The 19,223-nt window shown below is 40.4% G+C and overlaps 1 protein-coding gene across 1 annotated transcript; it reads left to right on the forward strand.

Moving 5' to 3' along the window:
- Positions 1–1,559: 1,559 nt before the first annotated feature.
- On the forward strand, positions 1,560–18,986 carry LOC147693006 (uncharacterized). The gene is made up of 5 exons (XM_086936866.1): positions 1,560–1,619; positions 6,905–6,940; positions 13,143–13,580; positions 16,930–17,145; positions 18,702–18,986. The coding sequence occupies exons 3-5, from the start codon at positions 13,143–13,145 to the stop codon at positions 18,984–18,986; spliced, it is 939 nt and encodes a 312-aa protein (XP_086792992.1). The 5' UTR covers positions 1,560–1,619; positions 6,905–6,940.
- Positions 18,987–19,223: the final 237 nt, after the last annotated feature.

Raw genomic sequence — 19,223 nt, forward strand, 5'->3', positions numbered from 1 at the left:
ACTTTGAGTAGACAGTTCAAGTCGATTTACAGTAAAGGAGAAAATGGTGTCTGGAAACGTTATATTTTCTTAACAAAACTCCTATAGTTTACATACCATGCCGTACACACACACCAACATCATTCCTAGCATTTAAAATTAACCACAGACACATTCAAGGGCCGCATCCTCAGCAATGCTCACGATTTTCATATTAAAATTAACAACACAACTTTGATGGCAAATATTGTATCCAGCCTATGACCCATTCAGCATCATACATCAGTTCATAACATTTCGCCACACCTGTCTCTACATTTATGTATTGACAAACAAAATCATCGACCATCTTTCTCAGTCTCCCACTGTATTTCTACGGTGACACTCACACATTAATGGAGGCATCTGCAGCAATGTTCTGTCTTTTCATACTAAACATAAACGCCACAACTTGGAGCCTGTATATTACAAGACATACATTAAGGGACGCACCCGCAGCGAAATTCTGTATTTACAACACGTACACACACAGCTAAAATTATCCTAGCATTTAAAACTACCCACAGACACATTTAAGGGCCACTTACGCAGCAATGTTCACTATTTTCATAATAAAACGAAGAACACAACTTTTATGGCAAATATTGCATCCGGCCTCTGACCCGTTCAGCACCACACCTGTCTTTACATTTCTTTTTTGCCAAACAAAATCATCGACCATCTTTCTCATTCACCCACTTTTTTTTCACGTTGCCACACACACATTAATGGACGCATCCGCAGCAATTTTCAGTATTTTCATACTAAACCTAAACGGCACAACTTTGAGCCAGTATATTACAAGAGTTGTATGTTTTAAAGTGAAACTTTGTATACTTTTGATGCTTTATATATGCCATTTTTAAGTGTAACTTCGAGCAGACAGTTGAAGTCCAATTACACTAACGTAAAAAAAGGCCCTTTGCTTTGTTACTTCCGAGCAAAATCTTATATGGGCTTAAGGGAGTTGCCCAGTGAAGTCTACTGGCGCGCCTATGTCGAAACTCCATCTGCATACACATTCAAACATTCACACTTCCAAGTCGCGCACATCAGCTAGTGTGACTTTTCCTTGGGGCAAGGGAAGGACTAAAAGCTTTGATCCTTTCTTAAACCAAAAAAAAAAAAAAGATTCTTGCATCGTTACCCCCTATTTAAGCAGAGGGACGGGTCACTTTAAGTCATACTCTCTTTTTACCTGCGAGGACAGAACTTCGACTTACAGAACGGCGCTGTACTTGCTGCTATCGACCAACAGCCACTGAAAAATTACGGCATTCAATCTTAGAACGTAAGTGCATGCAAGTTTTATTTCTATACATCTAAGGGACAGTATTGATATATTTACTTGCGTTTATTAGAACTGTTACTATATCAACATTGCACCTGTGTTAAATTATTCTGCGACATGTTTGTTTGCAAATCTACATTTTCTATGGTAATACTTAGCAAAGGACAACGTAATTTCTCAAACAGGTCATACCTTGGTTTAAACCAACAGATACATATTGTTTTTTTTATCGTTATCTCTTGTAGGTTATTGGTACGCTTTCAACATTTCCTTGATAGGGGGAAAGAAACTGCGCACCAACATATATCATGTAAGTATAGCCAACTGTTCACTCTTCTACACAATTTTTACTTCCGTTCCTAACACTCCGACTCGCCACACAGAACATTCCTTCCAATAAATCAAGGCAGAACATAAGTTTGACACACACCCATTCATTCTTAGATTTAATGCAACACAGTAACTACTCCTAATTACAACATGACACACACACCTTCTTTTTACGTCTGTTACTATTACCTTTTCACGCACACACGGTTAAGAACACATACTATATAACACGCACGGCGAATTGAGTGCAACCACAACAGAACACTCCTTACGATTTTTGTCACAGCTTCACAGCAATACAGTAAACAGGATGATCGGACTGAACAGTGAACAGAGCTCCAGCTTACACTACTCACACACACCTTGTCAGATTATCTTTCAATATTACACGCATACCGCTTGCATTCTCAGATTAAATGTAACACAGTAACCAGTGCAAGTTACAAGATGACACATATGCACCCTTTTTTTTACATCTATTAGTATTAACTTTTCACGCACACACTGTTAGGAACACATACTATATCACACGCACGCCGAAATGAGTGCGACCACATTAGAACACTCATTACGCTTTCATTGACAGCTTCATAGCGAGACAGTAAACTGGATGATCGGACTCAAGAGTGAACAGAGATGCATCTTACACTAATCACACACAGCCTGTCACATTAGGCAAAACACTGACTGCCACCCTTATACAGCACGTGCGACTCCAACGCAATCTAAGATCATAGCACTTCGCCACTACAGCACCAAACTTTCAGGCACAACTTCAAATTGCACATTTATTTGCACGCAAACAGGCTACACTTCACAACATTCACCCGCAGCTTTACTGGCACACAGTAAGTAATCCAAGTTACTAGCTGACACACGAAAACAGCCGCTCGTACAACTACTAGTATTACCTTTCCACAAACACACATCCAATAACACATTAGCCAGGATTTGCGGCCTACAAAAATAAACACTTCACTTTACACTTACTACACTATTCCCAGTCACATTGTAACATTAGGGGAAATAGTACAGCCATAAACCGTTCGCAACACTTCGCCACACCACAACAAAATTTTCATACACACATTCCACGAACAAGGACACTTTCACACACACCCTCTATTACATGCCTACTCACAATCTTTCTCTCAGGGGCAAAATTTAATGTTTACTTTGTGTCCAAGGACCGCATCGGTGGGGGCAGGGTCAGTGGTTAAGGGTCGGGGCTACAGCAACAACATAAAACTGGCCATGAGGTTAATCACAGGACCCTGCAGCCGAAGGCTTCGTCCACTGAGCCCTCCCGGCATACACATAATTTTCTCGCTCTCTTTCTCTCTTCGTCTCCCTCCCTCTCTATAGCACACTAATCACACACACACCCTGTCACATTAGGCAAAACACTGCATCTTACACTAATCACACACAGCCTGTCACATTAGGCAAAACACTGACTGCCACCCTTATACAACACGTGCAACTCCTACCCAATGTAACATCATAGCACTTCGCCACTACAGCACCAAACTTTCAGTCAGAACTTCTAATTGCACATTAATTTGCACGTAAACAGGCAACACTTTACAACATTTACGCAGAATGCATTCATTCGCAGCTTTACTTGCACAGTTAGTAATCCAAGTTACAAGCTGACACACGGAAAGAGCCACTCGTACAACTACTAGTATTACATTTTCACAAGCACACATCCAATAACACATTAGCCAGGATTAGCTGCCTACCCAAAAAAAAACTGGACCTTACACTTACTACACTATTCACAGGCACATTGGGACATTAGGGGGAATAGTACAGTCATAATCCGTTCGCAACACTTCGCCACACCACAACAAACTTTTCATACACACAATCCACGATCAAGGGGACTTTCGCCCACACCCTCTATTACATGGCTACTCACAATCTTTCTCGCAGGTGAAAAAATTACTGTTTACTTTGTGTCCAAGGACCGCATCGGTGGGGGCAGGGTTAGTGGTTAAGGGTCGGGGCGACAGCAACAACATAAAACTGACCATGAGGTTAATCACAGGACCCTGCAGCCGAAGGCTTCGTGCACTGAGCCCTCCCGGCATACACATAATTTTCTCGCTCTCTTTCTCTCTTCGTCTCCCTCCCTCTCTATAGCACACTAATCACACACACCCTGTCACATTAGGCAAAACACTGCATCTTACACTAATCACACACAGCCTGTCACATTAGGCAAAACACTGACTGCCACCCTTATACAACACGTGCAACTCCTACGCAATGTAACATCATAGCACTTCGCCACTACAGCACCAAACTTTCAGTCAGAACTTCTAATTGCACATTAATTTGCACGTAAACAGGCAACACTTTACAACATTTACGCAGAATGCATTCATTCGTAGCTTTACTTGCACAGTTAGTAATCCAAGTTACAAGCTGACACACAGAAACAGCCACTCGTACAACTACTAGTATTACATTTTCACAAGCACACATCCAATAACACATTAGCCAGGATTAGCTGCCTACCCCCCAAAAAAATGGACCTTACACTTACTACACTATTCACAGGCACATTGGAACATTAGGGGGAATAGTACAGTCATAATCCGTTCGCAACACTTCGCCACACCACAACAAACTTTTCATACACACAATCCACGATCAAGGGGACTTTCGCCCACACCCTCTATTACATGGCTACTCACAATCTTTCAAGCAGGTGAAAAATTTACTGTTTACTTTGTGTCCAAGGACCGCATCGGTGGGGGCAGGGTTAGTGGTTAAGGGTCGGGGCGACAGCAACAACATAAAACTGACCATGAGGTTAATCACAGGACCCTGCAGCCGAAGGCTTCGTGCACTGAGCCCTCCCGGCATACACATAATTTTCTCGCTCTCTTTCTCTTTCGGTCTCCCTACATCTCTATAGCTCTCTCTCCCTCTCTATAGCTCCCCCTCCCTCTCTCCTGTCTTCCTCTGTTTCACTCTAACTGTGTTCCTCCCTCTGTCTCACTCCCCCTCTTTTCTTCCTCCTCTCTCCCTCCCTCTCCGTCTCCCTCCCTATCACCCTGCATCTCACTCCCTTTCTCTTCCTCTCCCTCCATTTCCCTTCCTTTCCCTAACTTTCCCTTCCTCTCTGTCTTTGTACATAACTCTCCATTTGTCTCCCATTTACTCCCTCTCTATCTTTCTACATTACTTGCACACTAACTGGGTACACTTTCAATATTACACGCACACCGCATTCATTTTCATATTCAATGCAATATAGGAAGTAATCTAAGTTACACGATGACACACACACACATTTTTCGGTACGTCTCGCACTATTAACTCTTCACGCACACACTCACTCCCTCTCCATCCCCAACAACAATTCCAGCTTTTAAAACTAACAACAGACACATTCAAGTCCCACATCCTCAGCAATTCTAAACTATTTTCCGAATACAAATAACGACACTACTTTAAGGGGGTCTTTAGTTTTTGAAGCCTCACACACACACTCACCCTCACTTACCCGCAACGCCTCACCCTCACTCACACTCACCACCTCACCCTCACTTACCCTCAACGCATCACCCTCAGTCACCTTTAACAGCTCACCCTCACTCACCCTCAACGCCTCTCCCTTTCTCACCCTCACCCTCACTCACCCTCAACGCCTCACCCTCACCCGCACTCACCCTCATTCTCACTCACCTTCACTCACCCTTAATACCTCACCAACACTCACCCTCAATGCCTCGCCCTCCCTCACCCTCCCTCACCCTCAGCCTCACTCACCCTTACTCACCCTCACCCACCATCACGCTCATCCTCACTCACCCTCACTTACCCTCACTCACCCTCAGTCACCCTCAGTCACCCTCACTCAACCCCTCACCCTCACTCACACTCACTCAACCTCTCAATCAACACCTCACTCTCACTCACCCTCAACACCTCACTCACCCTCAATTTCACTCACCCTCAATTTCACTCACCCTCAATTTCACTCACCCTCACTCATCCTCAACACTTCCCCCACCCTCACTAGCCCTCAACACCTCACACACACACCCTCAACACTTCTCCCTCAACTCCTCACTCACCCTCACTCTCACTCAACACTTCAACACCTCAGCCTCACCCACCCTCAACACCTCACTCACCCACAACACCTCATTCTCACTCACCCACACTCACCCTCATCCTTACTCACCCTCAGCTTCTCACCCTCACTCACCCTCAATCTCTAAGCCTAACCTACCTTCACTCACCCTCAACCCCTCACCCTCACTCACACTCACTCACACTCACCCTCACTCACCCTCATGCTCACTCACCCTCATGCTCACTCACCCTCATGCTCACTCACCCTCATGCTCACTCACCCTCAACATGTCATCCTCACTCACCCTCAACATGTCATCCTCACTCACCCTCACCATCACTCACCCTCAAACCGTCACCCTCACTCACCCTCACCCTCACTCACCCTCAATACCACTCACCCTCATCCCCTCCCCCTCACTCACCCTCACCACCTCACCTCACTAACACTCAACACCTCACCCTCACACTCACACCCTCAACATTTCACCCTCATTCACGCTCAACCCCTCACCCACACTCACCCTCTCTCTCCCTCTCTAGCTCCCCCTCCCTCTCTCTTGCCTTCCTCTTTCTCACTCTAACTTTGTTAATCCCTCTGTCTCCCTCTCCCTCTCTCTCCCTCCCTCCATCCCCGTCTCCCTTCCTATCACTCTCTCTCTCACTCCCTTTCCCTTCCTCTCACTCCATTTTCCTTCCTTTCCCTCACTTTCCCTCCCTCTCCCTCACTCTCCATCTCCCTCACTCTCCCTCCCTTTTACTCCCTCGGCATTTCCCTCCCCTTCACTCCCTTTCTGTCTTTGTACATTTGTTGCACACTAACTGGGTACACTTTCAATATTACACGCACACCGCATTCATTCTCTGATTCAATGCAACACATTAAACAGTCCAAGTTACAAGATAACACACACACACATTTTTTAACGTCTCTCAGTATTAACTTTTCACGCACTCACTCACTCTCTCTCTGTCCCCCTTTTCCTCCCACTCCCTCTCTCTCCCTCTATCATCTCACCCTGCCTGTGTGCCAGCCGTGGCACATACACTCACAGCAGCACTAGAGCTCTTAACAGGTCTTTAAAAGACTATTTACATGCTAATGTGGCCTTTATGGGAAAAATTCGAAAAATATATATTCTAAACAATATGTTTTTTTTCTCCTTTCAGATTATTAAAACAACAACAAAAGAAACAGAAGTTAAGGTAAATACTACTTTGCCACTTAGTTTAAAATTTGTTAAAAGTTCATACCTTACAGTCCCCAAAAATATTTCTTAGTTCACAAACCTTCTTAATTTACATTTGTTGATAACAACATTTCAGTATAACTTATAAGATGCAGAGATGCTTGAAAGCAAGTTACCATCAAGGGAATAGCAAATTTAATAGCAAATCACAAGGTAAGCAATGCTTACCAAATAGTGCTTTTGCTGTCTTGCACAATTTATGCAAGCCAGTAACTACTTGGAACTCTAATGATCTGCATTATATAATGGACCGTGGGGACGCTTTATATCTCCAAATGCATTCTATTAACAAAGAAACACTTATGCATCCAGATGACCTGCCAAGGTATATAGACCACAATCAAGAGATATATTCACTTTTGCTACGGAATGCTTACTACGGTGATGTCCTTAAACGTTTTGATAAAGCCTACCCAGATATTAGCACAGCATTAAATGTTACTATTAATAAGCACTGTGGTGTTCTACTTTGTATGAATGTTTATGTAATAGCTATTTTCAAACATATGCAATCATACTTTGTATTTGATTCACATAGTAGGGACCATGAAGGCATGCCTCATTCAAACGGAACATGTGTTACAATTGCATTTAATTCGTTTGAAGGGCTAATTCAATATGTTATGAAACTAGCATATAACTTTACACATCAGGCTGAGCAATGTGTCCAATTTGAATTAACACCAATAGATATAAAAGTCATTCAAAGGAAATCCTTTACAAAAGCACTTACTGTGCACAAAAAAAATAGTCACCTACCGCAAGAAAGAAAAATTTGGGTACATACTACTGAATGTACTCCTAATCAGACGATAACATCAACATCAATGTCTTCTGATGATTTACAGAATAAAAGTAAGGGAGGGAATAGCAATAGCAATCATTTAGCACAATTACCAGGTAATAGTAAAGCTATCCAGGGAACAAATAAACAGTCTCGGAAAAGAAAAAGGGATTCAAGTACATGTCCAACTAAAGTTGTACAAAGAAAAAAAGTTAATACAGCTGAAGAAGACATTACCAACAGTCAACTAAGTGCTACTGATAATAACATACCCATCTTCACGCAGGGCCAAAGACAGAAACAAGGTAAACAAATCCATACAATCATTCGCAAATTCCACCGGGAAATATTGCATGGGCCAGAGTACATTTGTACTCTTTGCAATCAACTGTGGCATAAACAAACGTTGCAAAATATACGCAGTGTTAGCCAATCCGAAATTTTCAACAAGTGTAACATTAGTAACAAGAAAACCAATTTTATTTGTAAGACTTGCTATTATTACATTCGCAAAAACAAAATACCACCATGTTCTATTGTAAATGGCATGGGCTTCCCAAATGTACCAGTTGAATTAGAATTATATGATTTAGAAGAAAGATTAGTTTCACCTAGGATACCATTCTTACAAATTCGGAGTCTGCCACGCGGTTTTCAAAAATCATTATCAGGTGCAGTAGTTAATGTACCTGCAGATGTTATGACAACTGTTACCATTTTACCAAGGCAAATTAATGACGCCATGACAATCCCAGTGAAATTAAAAAGGAAATTAATCTATAAATCATATACACATTATGAGAATATTAGACCAAATACAGTAAAAAAGGCAGCTACATGGCTAGCTAAAAATAGTACAATGTTTAATGAATATGGTGTTACGATTAACCCTGACTGGGAGTATATACCTCCAGAAATAGAATCTCACAATGAGACTTCTGAGACAAACAATTCATCTGATAGTTCTGACAACATAGAAGCTGGGAATTTGGATACTATGTTAACAAATGAAACTATTACTAGTAATTCGCTGAATGTGTTAAGTTTCGCTCCAGCTGAACATAACACGCCAAGAGGTTTATATGAGGATAAAGATTCAGAGTTTTTGGCTTTCCCTACTATTTTTTGTGGTGAACGAAGGCCTAACAATAAGGAAAGACACATACCGGTACATTATAGTACTATTTGCCAAGCAGAGTTAAGGAGTTATGATAGAAGAGTCGCTAAATCTATTACTAATGTCTTTTTTAAACTGAAGAAATTACATATTAAGCAGATCCATGGTAAAATCAACATTTCCATCAGAAAACATTTTACAGATGGGAATAAAATAACTGCTAAAGACATTAAATGTAATATTGCCAATGTTTTACAGTTTAATGAGGGGTACAAAGTATTAAAAACTATACGCAGTTCACCTCCATATTGGGAAGGTTGCAAAAAAGATATTTTTGCAATGATAAGGCAACTTGGCATACCCACTTTCTTTTTGACATTATCTGCTGCTGAAACAAAATGGCACCATTTAATAAATATACTATTGAGAGTTAGAAACTTAAAGGAATGTACAGAGGAAGAATTCTTAAACATGTCTTGGGAAACTAAAAGTAAATTAATACAAGAAGATCCAATAACATGTGCAAGACAGTTTGACTATCAAGTTAGGAAATTCTTTAATTGTGTTTTGCTGAATGGCACTAATCCAATTGGGGAAATAGTAGACTACTTTTACAGAGTCGAATTCCAACAAAGAGGTTCTCCACATATACATGCATTACTCTGGGTAAACAAAGCACCATTGTATGGTGTTTCACCAGTGGAAGAAGTCAATAGCTTTATTGACAAATATATCACTTGTCATAAGTCTGAGAACCCTGTTTTACAACCGTTAATAAATCTACAAAGGCATGGTCACACCAAAAATTGCAGACGTAAACAGCAACGGACATGCAAATATCAATATCCCAAATATCCAATGTCAAGAACGCTCATATTAGAGCCATTAACACTTGAGGAGACAAATAACCAATGGCAAGATAATATGAAAATAATACATGAAGCTATGAATAATACTACTTTTAATACACTTTCTTTTGAGGAATTTTTAGACTTCATTAAAATGGATGATAAAGAATATATTACTTCTATACAAACTAGCTTACAAAAAACAACTATTTTTTTAAAAAGAACACCAGGCGAATGCTTCATCAATAACTACAATAGTACTCTTTTAGAAGCTTGGCGAGCAAACATAGACTTGCAGTTTATACTAGACCCTTATGCTTGTGCAGTCTATATTATCTCATATATCAGTAAATCGCAAAGAGGAATTAGCAAACTTCTAGCGCAAGCTGCTAAAGAGGTAACAAGCAATAGTAATATCAAAGATCAACTTAAACACATAGGAAACAAATTCCTCAACTGCACAGAAATTAGTGCTCAAGAAGCAGCATATCTAATTCTTCAAATACCATTACGGAAAAGCTCACGATCATTTGTATTTATTAATACTAGCCGTCCAGAGAAAAGAACTTATTTAATGCGTGATATCGAAACTATTAATAACTTGCCCGAAAATTCAACTGACATTCAATGTGAAAATATTATTATTAAGTACTGCAAACGGCCACAATCATTAGAGATGTGCACGTTAGCAGACTATGCGGCTAATTTCAACTATGTGAAGAAAAAAACACATGGGAAAGAAATAAATGATTGCGAAGATTTACTTGCAGAACAAAACTTTTACAGCTCAGATGAGGAAGAATTAGAAATAGAATGTAGTGACGGAAATAAACAACAACAGAAACATAATTATGATTATGCTTTAAATAAGCGCAGACAAGGGAAAATAATACGCTTTTGCAGATTTAGCAAAAATAATGAACCAGAAGAGTATTATAGAGAAATATTAATGTTGCACTATCCATGGAGGGAAGAAGAAAAAATACTAATCAACAAGGAAACTTACTATGATAGGTATCTGGAAGTTAAAACATTTGTTGACACACAACTAAAAATCTATAACAAACAGCATGGGGAACTTACAAACATTATTCATGAACAGTCTCATGAAAATGTAATTTCACCTCCTCTATCACCAACTGTTAATATACAGACAGAAGACCAAAATCCAGAACATAATAATAGATATGATTTGGCTCTAGATTTAGGAATTAGAACTACAACTGAAGAACAAAGCTCAACTAACGTTATTTTACCCAATGAAAAATACCAACAACTTATGCAAAACTTAACGGAAGAACAACTTAAATTTGTTTACCATCACTTGCATTGGTTTAAAACTACAAGCACTCCATGCTATACTTTTTGCACTGGAGGGGCTGGTGTTGGGAAAAGTTTTGTAATATCTGCACTATATCAAACTTTACTACGCTACTATAACACTAAGGCCGGTGAAAATCCTGATAATGTTTATATCTTACTTACTGCTCCAACAGGAAAGGCTGCCCATAATATTAATGGCAAAACACTGCATAGCACTTTCAAAATACCTGTGTCGCAAAGTTTGACTTATAAACAACTGAGTCATGAACATAGAACTGCTCTACAAATGGAAATGATGCATGTTAGAGTTGTTATTATTGATGAAATTTCAATGGTAGGACACAATATGTTGAATTTTATACATAACAGGCTTCAAGAAATTAAATCATCTAATGAACCATTTGGAGGAATTTCTATTTTAGCCATTGGTGACTTTTACCAATTAAAACCTGTATTTGACAGATACATTTTTCAGGATTCTACACAAATGTATGGTCCTTTAAGTGCTAACTTATGGAAAGAACATTTTAAAATTTTTGAATTAACAAAAATTATGCGCCAAAAAGAAGATCTACAATTTGCTGAATTACTAAACCGATTGAGAGAAGGCAAGCATACTGAAGAAGATATTTCACAAATTAAGCAAAGGGAAATACAACCTGATGAGACTTTATTAGAAACAATTCCATATATCATGTCAACTAATCTAGAAGTTAATGAAATTAACAAAAAGGTTTTAGAACAACATTGCAAAGATTATCCTGTCTACATAACAGTAGCAAGCGATACCGTCAGTTCTGATTTGTCTGAAAATGTGAAAAAAACGATTCTTAAGCAACTGCCCAAAGATCCACAGAAAACAATGGGCCTTTCACATACATTACACATTGCCTTACAACTTCGTTATGATTTAAGTTGCAATGTGGATGTCAATGATGGTTTAACAAATGGCGCAACTGGTGTTGTACAATTAGTTGAATTGATTAACAATACACCTATTATTGTTTGGTTGTTATTTGACAATCCCACTATAGGACAAACAACCAGACAACAATATAAACACTTATTTCATTCACAAATACAAAATACATGGACACCAATACATGCTATAGCTAGACATTTCCAATACACTAAGAAATTTATTACCATTATACGGAAGCAATTTCCTTTACGCCAAGCATCAGCACGCACTATACATCGCACACAAGGTGCAACTCTCGAACCACTTTATATACACTTTAATAACAGCAAGATTCATCATTTGCATTATGTTGCTATTAGCAGGGCAAAATCAATACAAAATGTCTATGTACACAATTTTGATGAACGTAAAATTGTAGTACATCCACAAGTTAATGAGGAAATGCACAGATTAAGGACAGAAATGCCACTTGAAATACATATCCCACAGTTACATACATACAGTGCACATTTCAATATCATTGCACACAATATAAGATCACTACAGAAAATTTTTTCATCTATGGTAGCGGATAGGAATATATTACAAGCAGACATTATTTGCTTAACTGAGATCAACACTACAAGAAATGCTACAGCTAATGATTTCACGATAGAACAATATCATCACATTATATTTGATAAATTTCATACATACAACACAAACCATGGAATGATTATGTACTACAAAAAAGATTTATTTATATTGCCTATTTATGAGACACTTGAAGGGATAGACATTTTACATTTTACTCTACAGATTGATAACACAGATTACCTTATTATTATTTTATACAAACCACCCCTAAAAAGTATAACTTCTCTTTTTGATTTCATCACAAATATTACGGATTTTTACCCCACGCACAAATTGATTATTATAGGGGATTTCAATGTGGATGTATCTCAACTAAATGCAAACAGCAAGCAATTACTTGGATTCTTTGAAACAAAATTACAATGTCAACAACTCATTAACAGTTACACAACTAACTACCAATCCATTTTAGATCATATATATACAAATGACCAACTACACAACTATGGTACTTTAGAATGCTATTACAGTGATCATAAACCAATATGGGTTTGTATTTAACATGTTATATCACATTTTCTATTTCAGATGATGTCTATTGAAGAAATAATGAACATTAATACCGATGACAACAAACCATACCAGAAACCAATAAGAGTTAATGTCATCAACTGCTCAGGGAAAACTACGTACAAAAATGCTAAACAAGAGCAGAAAATTTTATTCCATTTGGCTTTAGCAGATAAAACTGGAACAATAAAATGTACTTGTTACCAAGAAAATTTATATGAGCAAACGAAAAAAAACTGTGGACTACTGATACGAAACTTTATTATCAAAAACAAAACAATTTTAATTACAAAGCAAACTAAAGTAACCAAATTTCCCGCAATGACAATCGAGGAGGGCCTGATCCAACAAGCAAACAACATTTTGCATCCGCCTGCACCATCGGCTTCTCCCATCAAGGAAATAAAACGGGCAAGTCTAAAAAGCCTGATGACCGTTTCAGGGACAATAATTGCCGTAAGTATGAACACAAACATGTTATCATGTCAACTAAAAAAAACTATTGTCTCGCATTTGAAAAGTTGGACTTATTAGTATTGTAAATGACATATCTTATGTATTTTTGACTTTTAAAAATTGCAAGTCTAAATAGTCTGATGACTGTTTCAGGGACAATATGTGCCAGAAGTATGAACGCAAACATGTCATCATGTCTACTAAAAAAATGCATAGTTGGCTTACACACAAATTACACATTTAGGGGCCCGATGTAGGTAGCCCTTTACCGATCCCAATCGGCCAAAAATACCGATTTTGGGCCGTTTCCGATCGGTAAAGGGCTATTGAGATGTAGGGGCACATTTTCGGTAACTTTAGCAAATCTGTATCATTACCGAATCGGTACATTTACAGATTCAATAAAATTAACGAAAATGCAATGTAGGTAGGCAATGTACCTTCTGCACATGGCTTACAGAATCGGTATTTTACCATGGAATACAAATCCAGGGTAAAATACCGATTGCGGTGTGCATGCACATGTGTGCATGCACACCTATGGCATGTGACAGGCAGACCTGCCCTTAGGGCAGGTATGCTTGCCACATGGCACCTGTGCCTTTTTTGGGGGTGCCAGAGGGTGTCAAAGTGACACCCCCTGCACCCTTCTGAATTCTTTAATTACCGATTCGGTAAATACCGAATCGGTAATGCCTAATCATTCCTATGGGCTTCAAAGCCCATAGGAATGAATGGGCATTACCTATTCGGTATTTACCGATTCGCTAATTAAAGAATTGTTAAGGATTCGGTAATGAATCCAGATGTTGGGACCTACATACCAAAATGGGATATACCTACATCGGGCCCTTAGGAACTTCACTAACAACCTCAAAAAAGCTTGCATTATACACTCTTTCACACTATGTAGAAAGTAAGAGTTTTGGGAAATATAATAGGCCAGTGCTTTGGGGTATAGTACAAATTCAAGTACTCTCCACAAAGCCAATTTTTACAAAAAAAAATGCACTATGGTAGAAAGTATGTTCATTTGGGTCGTGAAATATAATACATTATATTACCATTCATACAACGCACTAGTACTATGTGTTTTTACTGTCACTATTTTATAGAATTGTTCTTTTTGGGTTTACCAAAAGTACGCAAATACTGTCTTTACATCAATGCCTCACCCTCAGTAAACCTCACTCACCCTCAACACCCTACCCTCACTCTCCCTCAACACCTCACCCTCAACAATTCACCCTTAATGCCTCACTCACCCTCAATCTCACTCACCCTCAATCACCCTCAACACCTCCTCCTCACTCACCCTCAATCACCCTCACTAGCCCTCAACACCTCCCACTCAAAAACTCTACCCTTCTCCCTCAAATCCTCACTCACTCTCACTCAACACCTCAACACCTCAGCCTCACACTCAACATCAATCACTCACCCTCACTCACCCTCATCCTTACTCACCCTCAACTTCTCACCCTCAATAACCCTCAACACCTCACCCTCACTCACCCTCAACACCTCACCCTCAACAATTCACCCTTAATGCCTCACTCAGCCTCAATCTCACTCACCCTCAATCACCCTCAACACCTCCCACTCAATCACCCTCACTCACCCTCACTAGCCCTCAACACCTCCCCCTCAAAAAGTCAACACTTCTCCCTCAACTCCTCAGTCACCCTCACTCTCACTCAACACCTCAACACCTCAGCCTCACCCTCAACACCTCACCCTCACTCAATCAATCACCCTCACTCACCCACACTCACACTCATCCTTACTCACCCTCAACTTCTCACACTCAATCTCTCACCCTCAACACTCCCTCACTCTCACTCACCCTCAACCCCTCACCCTAAATCTGCCTCACTCACACTCACCCTCACGTAACACCTCGTCCTCACTCACCCTCACTCACCCTCAACCCCACCCTCACTCACCCTAACCCTCACTCACCCTCAACACCTCACCCTCAATCACTCACCCTCACCCACACCCTCACTCATGTCATCAGGTCTACTAAAAAAATGCATACTTGGCTTACACACACAGTACACCTTTAGTAACTTCATTAACAATTAAACAAAAAACACGCGTTTTCAAAACTATAATATGCCAGCACTTTCCTGTATACTACAAATACAAGTACTCTCTACAAAGCCACTTTTTTCAATAAATAATGCTATCATTTAGGAAGGATGTTCATTTGGGTCGCTAAATATAATACATTATATGGCCATTCATACAACGCAATAGTAAGATGTATTTTTACAGTCACTATTTTATACAATGCTTACTTTTTGTTTAGGAAGAGAACGCAAACACTGTCTTTACCTCAATGCCTCACCCTTAGTCACCCTCACTCATTTTCAAAACGTCACCCTGACTCACCCTCAACACCTCACCCTCAACACTTCAGCCTCAACGCCTCACTCACCCTCAATCTCACTCACCCTCAATCACACTAAACTCCTCACCCTCACTCACCCTCACTAGCCATCAACACCTCCCCCTCAAAAACTTAACCCTTCTCCCTCAACTCCTCAGTCAACCTCACTCTCACTCAACACCTCAGCCTCACCCTCACCCTCACCCTCACTCACCCTCAACACCTCACCCTCACCCAATCACTCACCCTTTCTCACCCACACTCACCCTCATCCTTACTCACCATCAACTTCTCAACATCAATCACCCTCAATCTCTCACCCTCAACACTCACTCACTCTCACACTCAACTCCTCACCCTAAATGACCCTCACTCAGCCTCACTCACACTCACCCTCATCGTTACTCACCCTCAACTTCTCACCCTCACTCACCTTCAATCTCTCACCCTCACCCTCTCACCCTCACTCACCCTCACCCTCACTCACCCTCACTTACATTCACCCTCACCCTCACGTAACACCTCATCCTCACTCACCCTCACTCCCCATCAACTCCTCACACTCACTCACTCACAATAAACACCTCACACTCAATAACTCACCATCACCCTCACTCATGTCATCATGTCTACTTAAAAAATGCATAGTTGACTTACACACACATTACACCTTTAGTAACTTCAATAACTAACTCAAAAAAATTAGAATTATACACTCTTCACACATAGTAGCAAGTACTAGTTTTGAAAAATATAAGATGGCAGTGCTTTGGTGTATACTACAAAGACAAGTACTATCTACAAGGCCATTTTTTGCAATAAACAATTCAATCTTTTAGAAAGGAGGTTCATTTGGGTCGTTAAATATGATACATTATATAGCCTTTCATACAATGCACTAGTAATATCTGTTTTTACAATCACTATTTAATAGAATGCTTTCTTTTTGTGTAGGAAGAGGACGCAAAAACGGTGTTTATCAATGGGCAAGATACCCCACTCAAATCCATTACAATAAAAGATGCAACTGATGATATAAAAGTGACACTGTGGAGAGAAGCGTCACTATTTAAAATACATCTTGGCAAATATGTTACCCTGACTCACGTCACTGTACATGAATTCAATTGCCAAAAAATATTGAATACAACGCGCCATAGCAAAATGGAGGTAAGCACAACAAACAAAAGCTTTTGCAATTATCTCTTTTCAGCCACTCTTGGAATTTCACCCAGTCTTGCCCTTTCACCCACTCTGCCCCTTCCACCCACTCTGGACATTTTACCCACTTGGGACATTTCACCCACTTGGGACCTTTCACCCACTCGGGAGCTTTCACCCACTCGGGACCTTTCACCCACTCGGGACCTTTCAACAACTCTGGCCCTTTCACACACTCTAGGCCTATCACCCAATCTAGACTTATCACCCACTCTAGACTTATCACCCACTCTAGACTTATCACCCACTCTCATCCTCACTCACCCTCAACAACTCACCATCAACACCTCACCCTCATACTCACTCACCCTCAACACCTCACCCTCATTCACCCTCACTCACCGTCAACACACTATCACACTACAACAACAAACAAATACTTACCACCACAGCAACACTTCACTCACCCTCAACACTTCACCCTTAACTCCTCACTCACCCTCAATCTCAATCATCATCAATCACCCTCAACATCTCACACTCAACACCTCACTCTCATACTCACTCACCCTCACTCACCCTCAAAACATCACCCTCATTCACCCTCACTTACCGTCAACACACTATCACACTACAACTACAAACAAACACTTACCACCACAGCAACACTTCACTCACCCTAAACACCTCACCCTTAACTCCTCACTCACACTCACTCTCACTCATCCTCAATCACCCTCAACACCTCACCCTCACTCACCCTCAACGCCTCACCCACACTCACCCTCACACCCTCACCCTCAGCACCTCACTCTCTCTCACCCTCAATGCCTCACCCTCAACGCCTCACCCACACTCACCCTCACCCTCAGCTTCTCACCCTCAACCTCAACACCTCACTCTCACTCACCCTCAACGCCTCACCCTCAGTCAACCTCAACACATCACTCACCCTCACTCTCACTCATCCTCAATCACACTCAACACCTCACCCTCAACACCTCACTCACCCTCAGCCCCTCACCCTCACTCACCCTCAACTCCTCACCCTCACTCATCCTCACTCACCCTCAACACCTCCCCCTCATTCTCACTCACTCTCACCCTCACTCACCCTCATACTCACTCACCCTCAACACACTATCACACTACAACCACACTCAAAAACTTACCACCACAACACCACTTCAATCACGCTCAACACCTCCCCATCAGCCCCTTACTTACCCTCACTCTCACTCATCCTCAAGCACTGACTCACCCTCAATCTCACTCACCCTCAACGCCTCACCCTCACTCACCCTCAACACCTCACCCTCACTCACCCTCAACACACTATCACACTACAACCACACAAAAAAACTATTACCACCACCTATCACCCACTCTCGACCTATCACCCACTCAAACCCTATCAACAACTGGGACCCTTTCACCTACTCAGTCCATTTCACCCAATGTGTCCCTTTCAACCACTCCGTCCCTTTCACCCACTATAGGCCTTACACAAAAAATAAAGTATACAAATTTAAAAAATAATTGTTGCTTTTGTTTTCTCTCAACAGGTAACAGCCCCACCAGAGGAAAAGATGGACATTCTAATTTATGGTGTTGAAAGCTCTACTGAGCAAACTAGTATTATCACAATAAAAGTGACAAACACAAACGAATATCAATCGATGCCCATCGAAAACGAGATCTTAATTAAATGGTTTATGTTAGATGAGGAAGTTGACAACATCGGAGATGCCCTTGTCCATTTTTTGCCACAAACTTTTGAAGTTGTCTTTTGTAATGGGCAAATCATAAAGATTCTGAAAGAAAAAGACGATGAAATATGTTCTGACTAAATTTTGCATGTTGCCAGGATATATTTTTTTTGTACAAAGTTAAACAATAAATATTTGTGTTTTTTTTTTTAAAATAAAAAAGTGTGGAATACAAATTTTACAACTTCTATGGTAATTTTTTCTATACAAAAGGCAAATTATAACTAATACACTCAATTTATACAACATAGTCACACCCACATACAACATTCAGCCAATCCATTGGACATTACAAAAACATATACAAAATACACATAC

This window comes from Lissotriton vulgaris, chromosome 9 (genome assembly GCF_964263255.1).
Source record: "Lissotriton vulgaris chromosome 9, aLisVul1.2, whole genome shotgun sequence".
Lineage (NCBI taxonomy): Eukaryota > Metazoa > Chordata > Amphibia > Caudata > Salamandridae > Lissotriton > Lissotriton vulgaris.

What these genes read in the sequence shown, in the direction of transcription:
- LOC147693006 (XM_086936866.1), top strand. Translation starts at nt 13,143, where the DNA reads ATGATGTCTATTGAAGAAATAATGAACATTAATACCGATGACAACAAA. An exon ending in TTTCAGGGACAATAATTGCC is followed by an intron (nt 13,581 to 16,929) that starts GTAAGTATGAAC and finishes CTTTTTGTGTAG; the next exon opens with GAAGAGGACGCAAAAACGGT. An exon ending in CGCGCCATAGCAAAATGGAG is followed by an intron (nt 17,146 to 18,701) that starts GTAAGCACAACA and finishes TTCTCTCAACAG; the next exon opens with GTAACAGCCCCACCAGAGGA.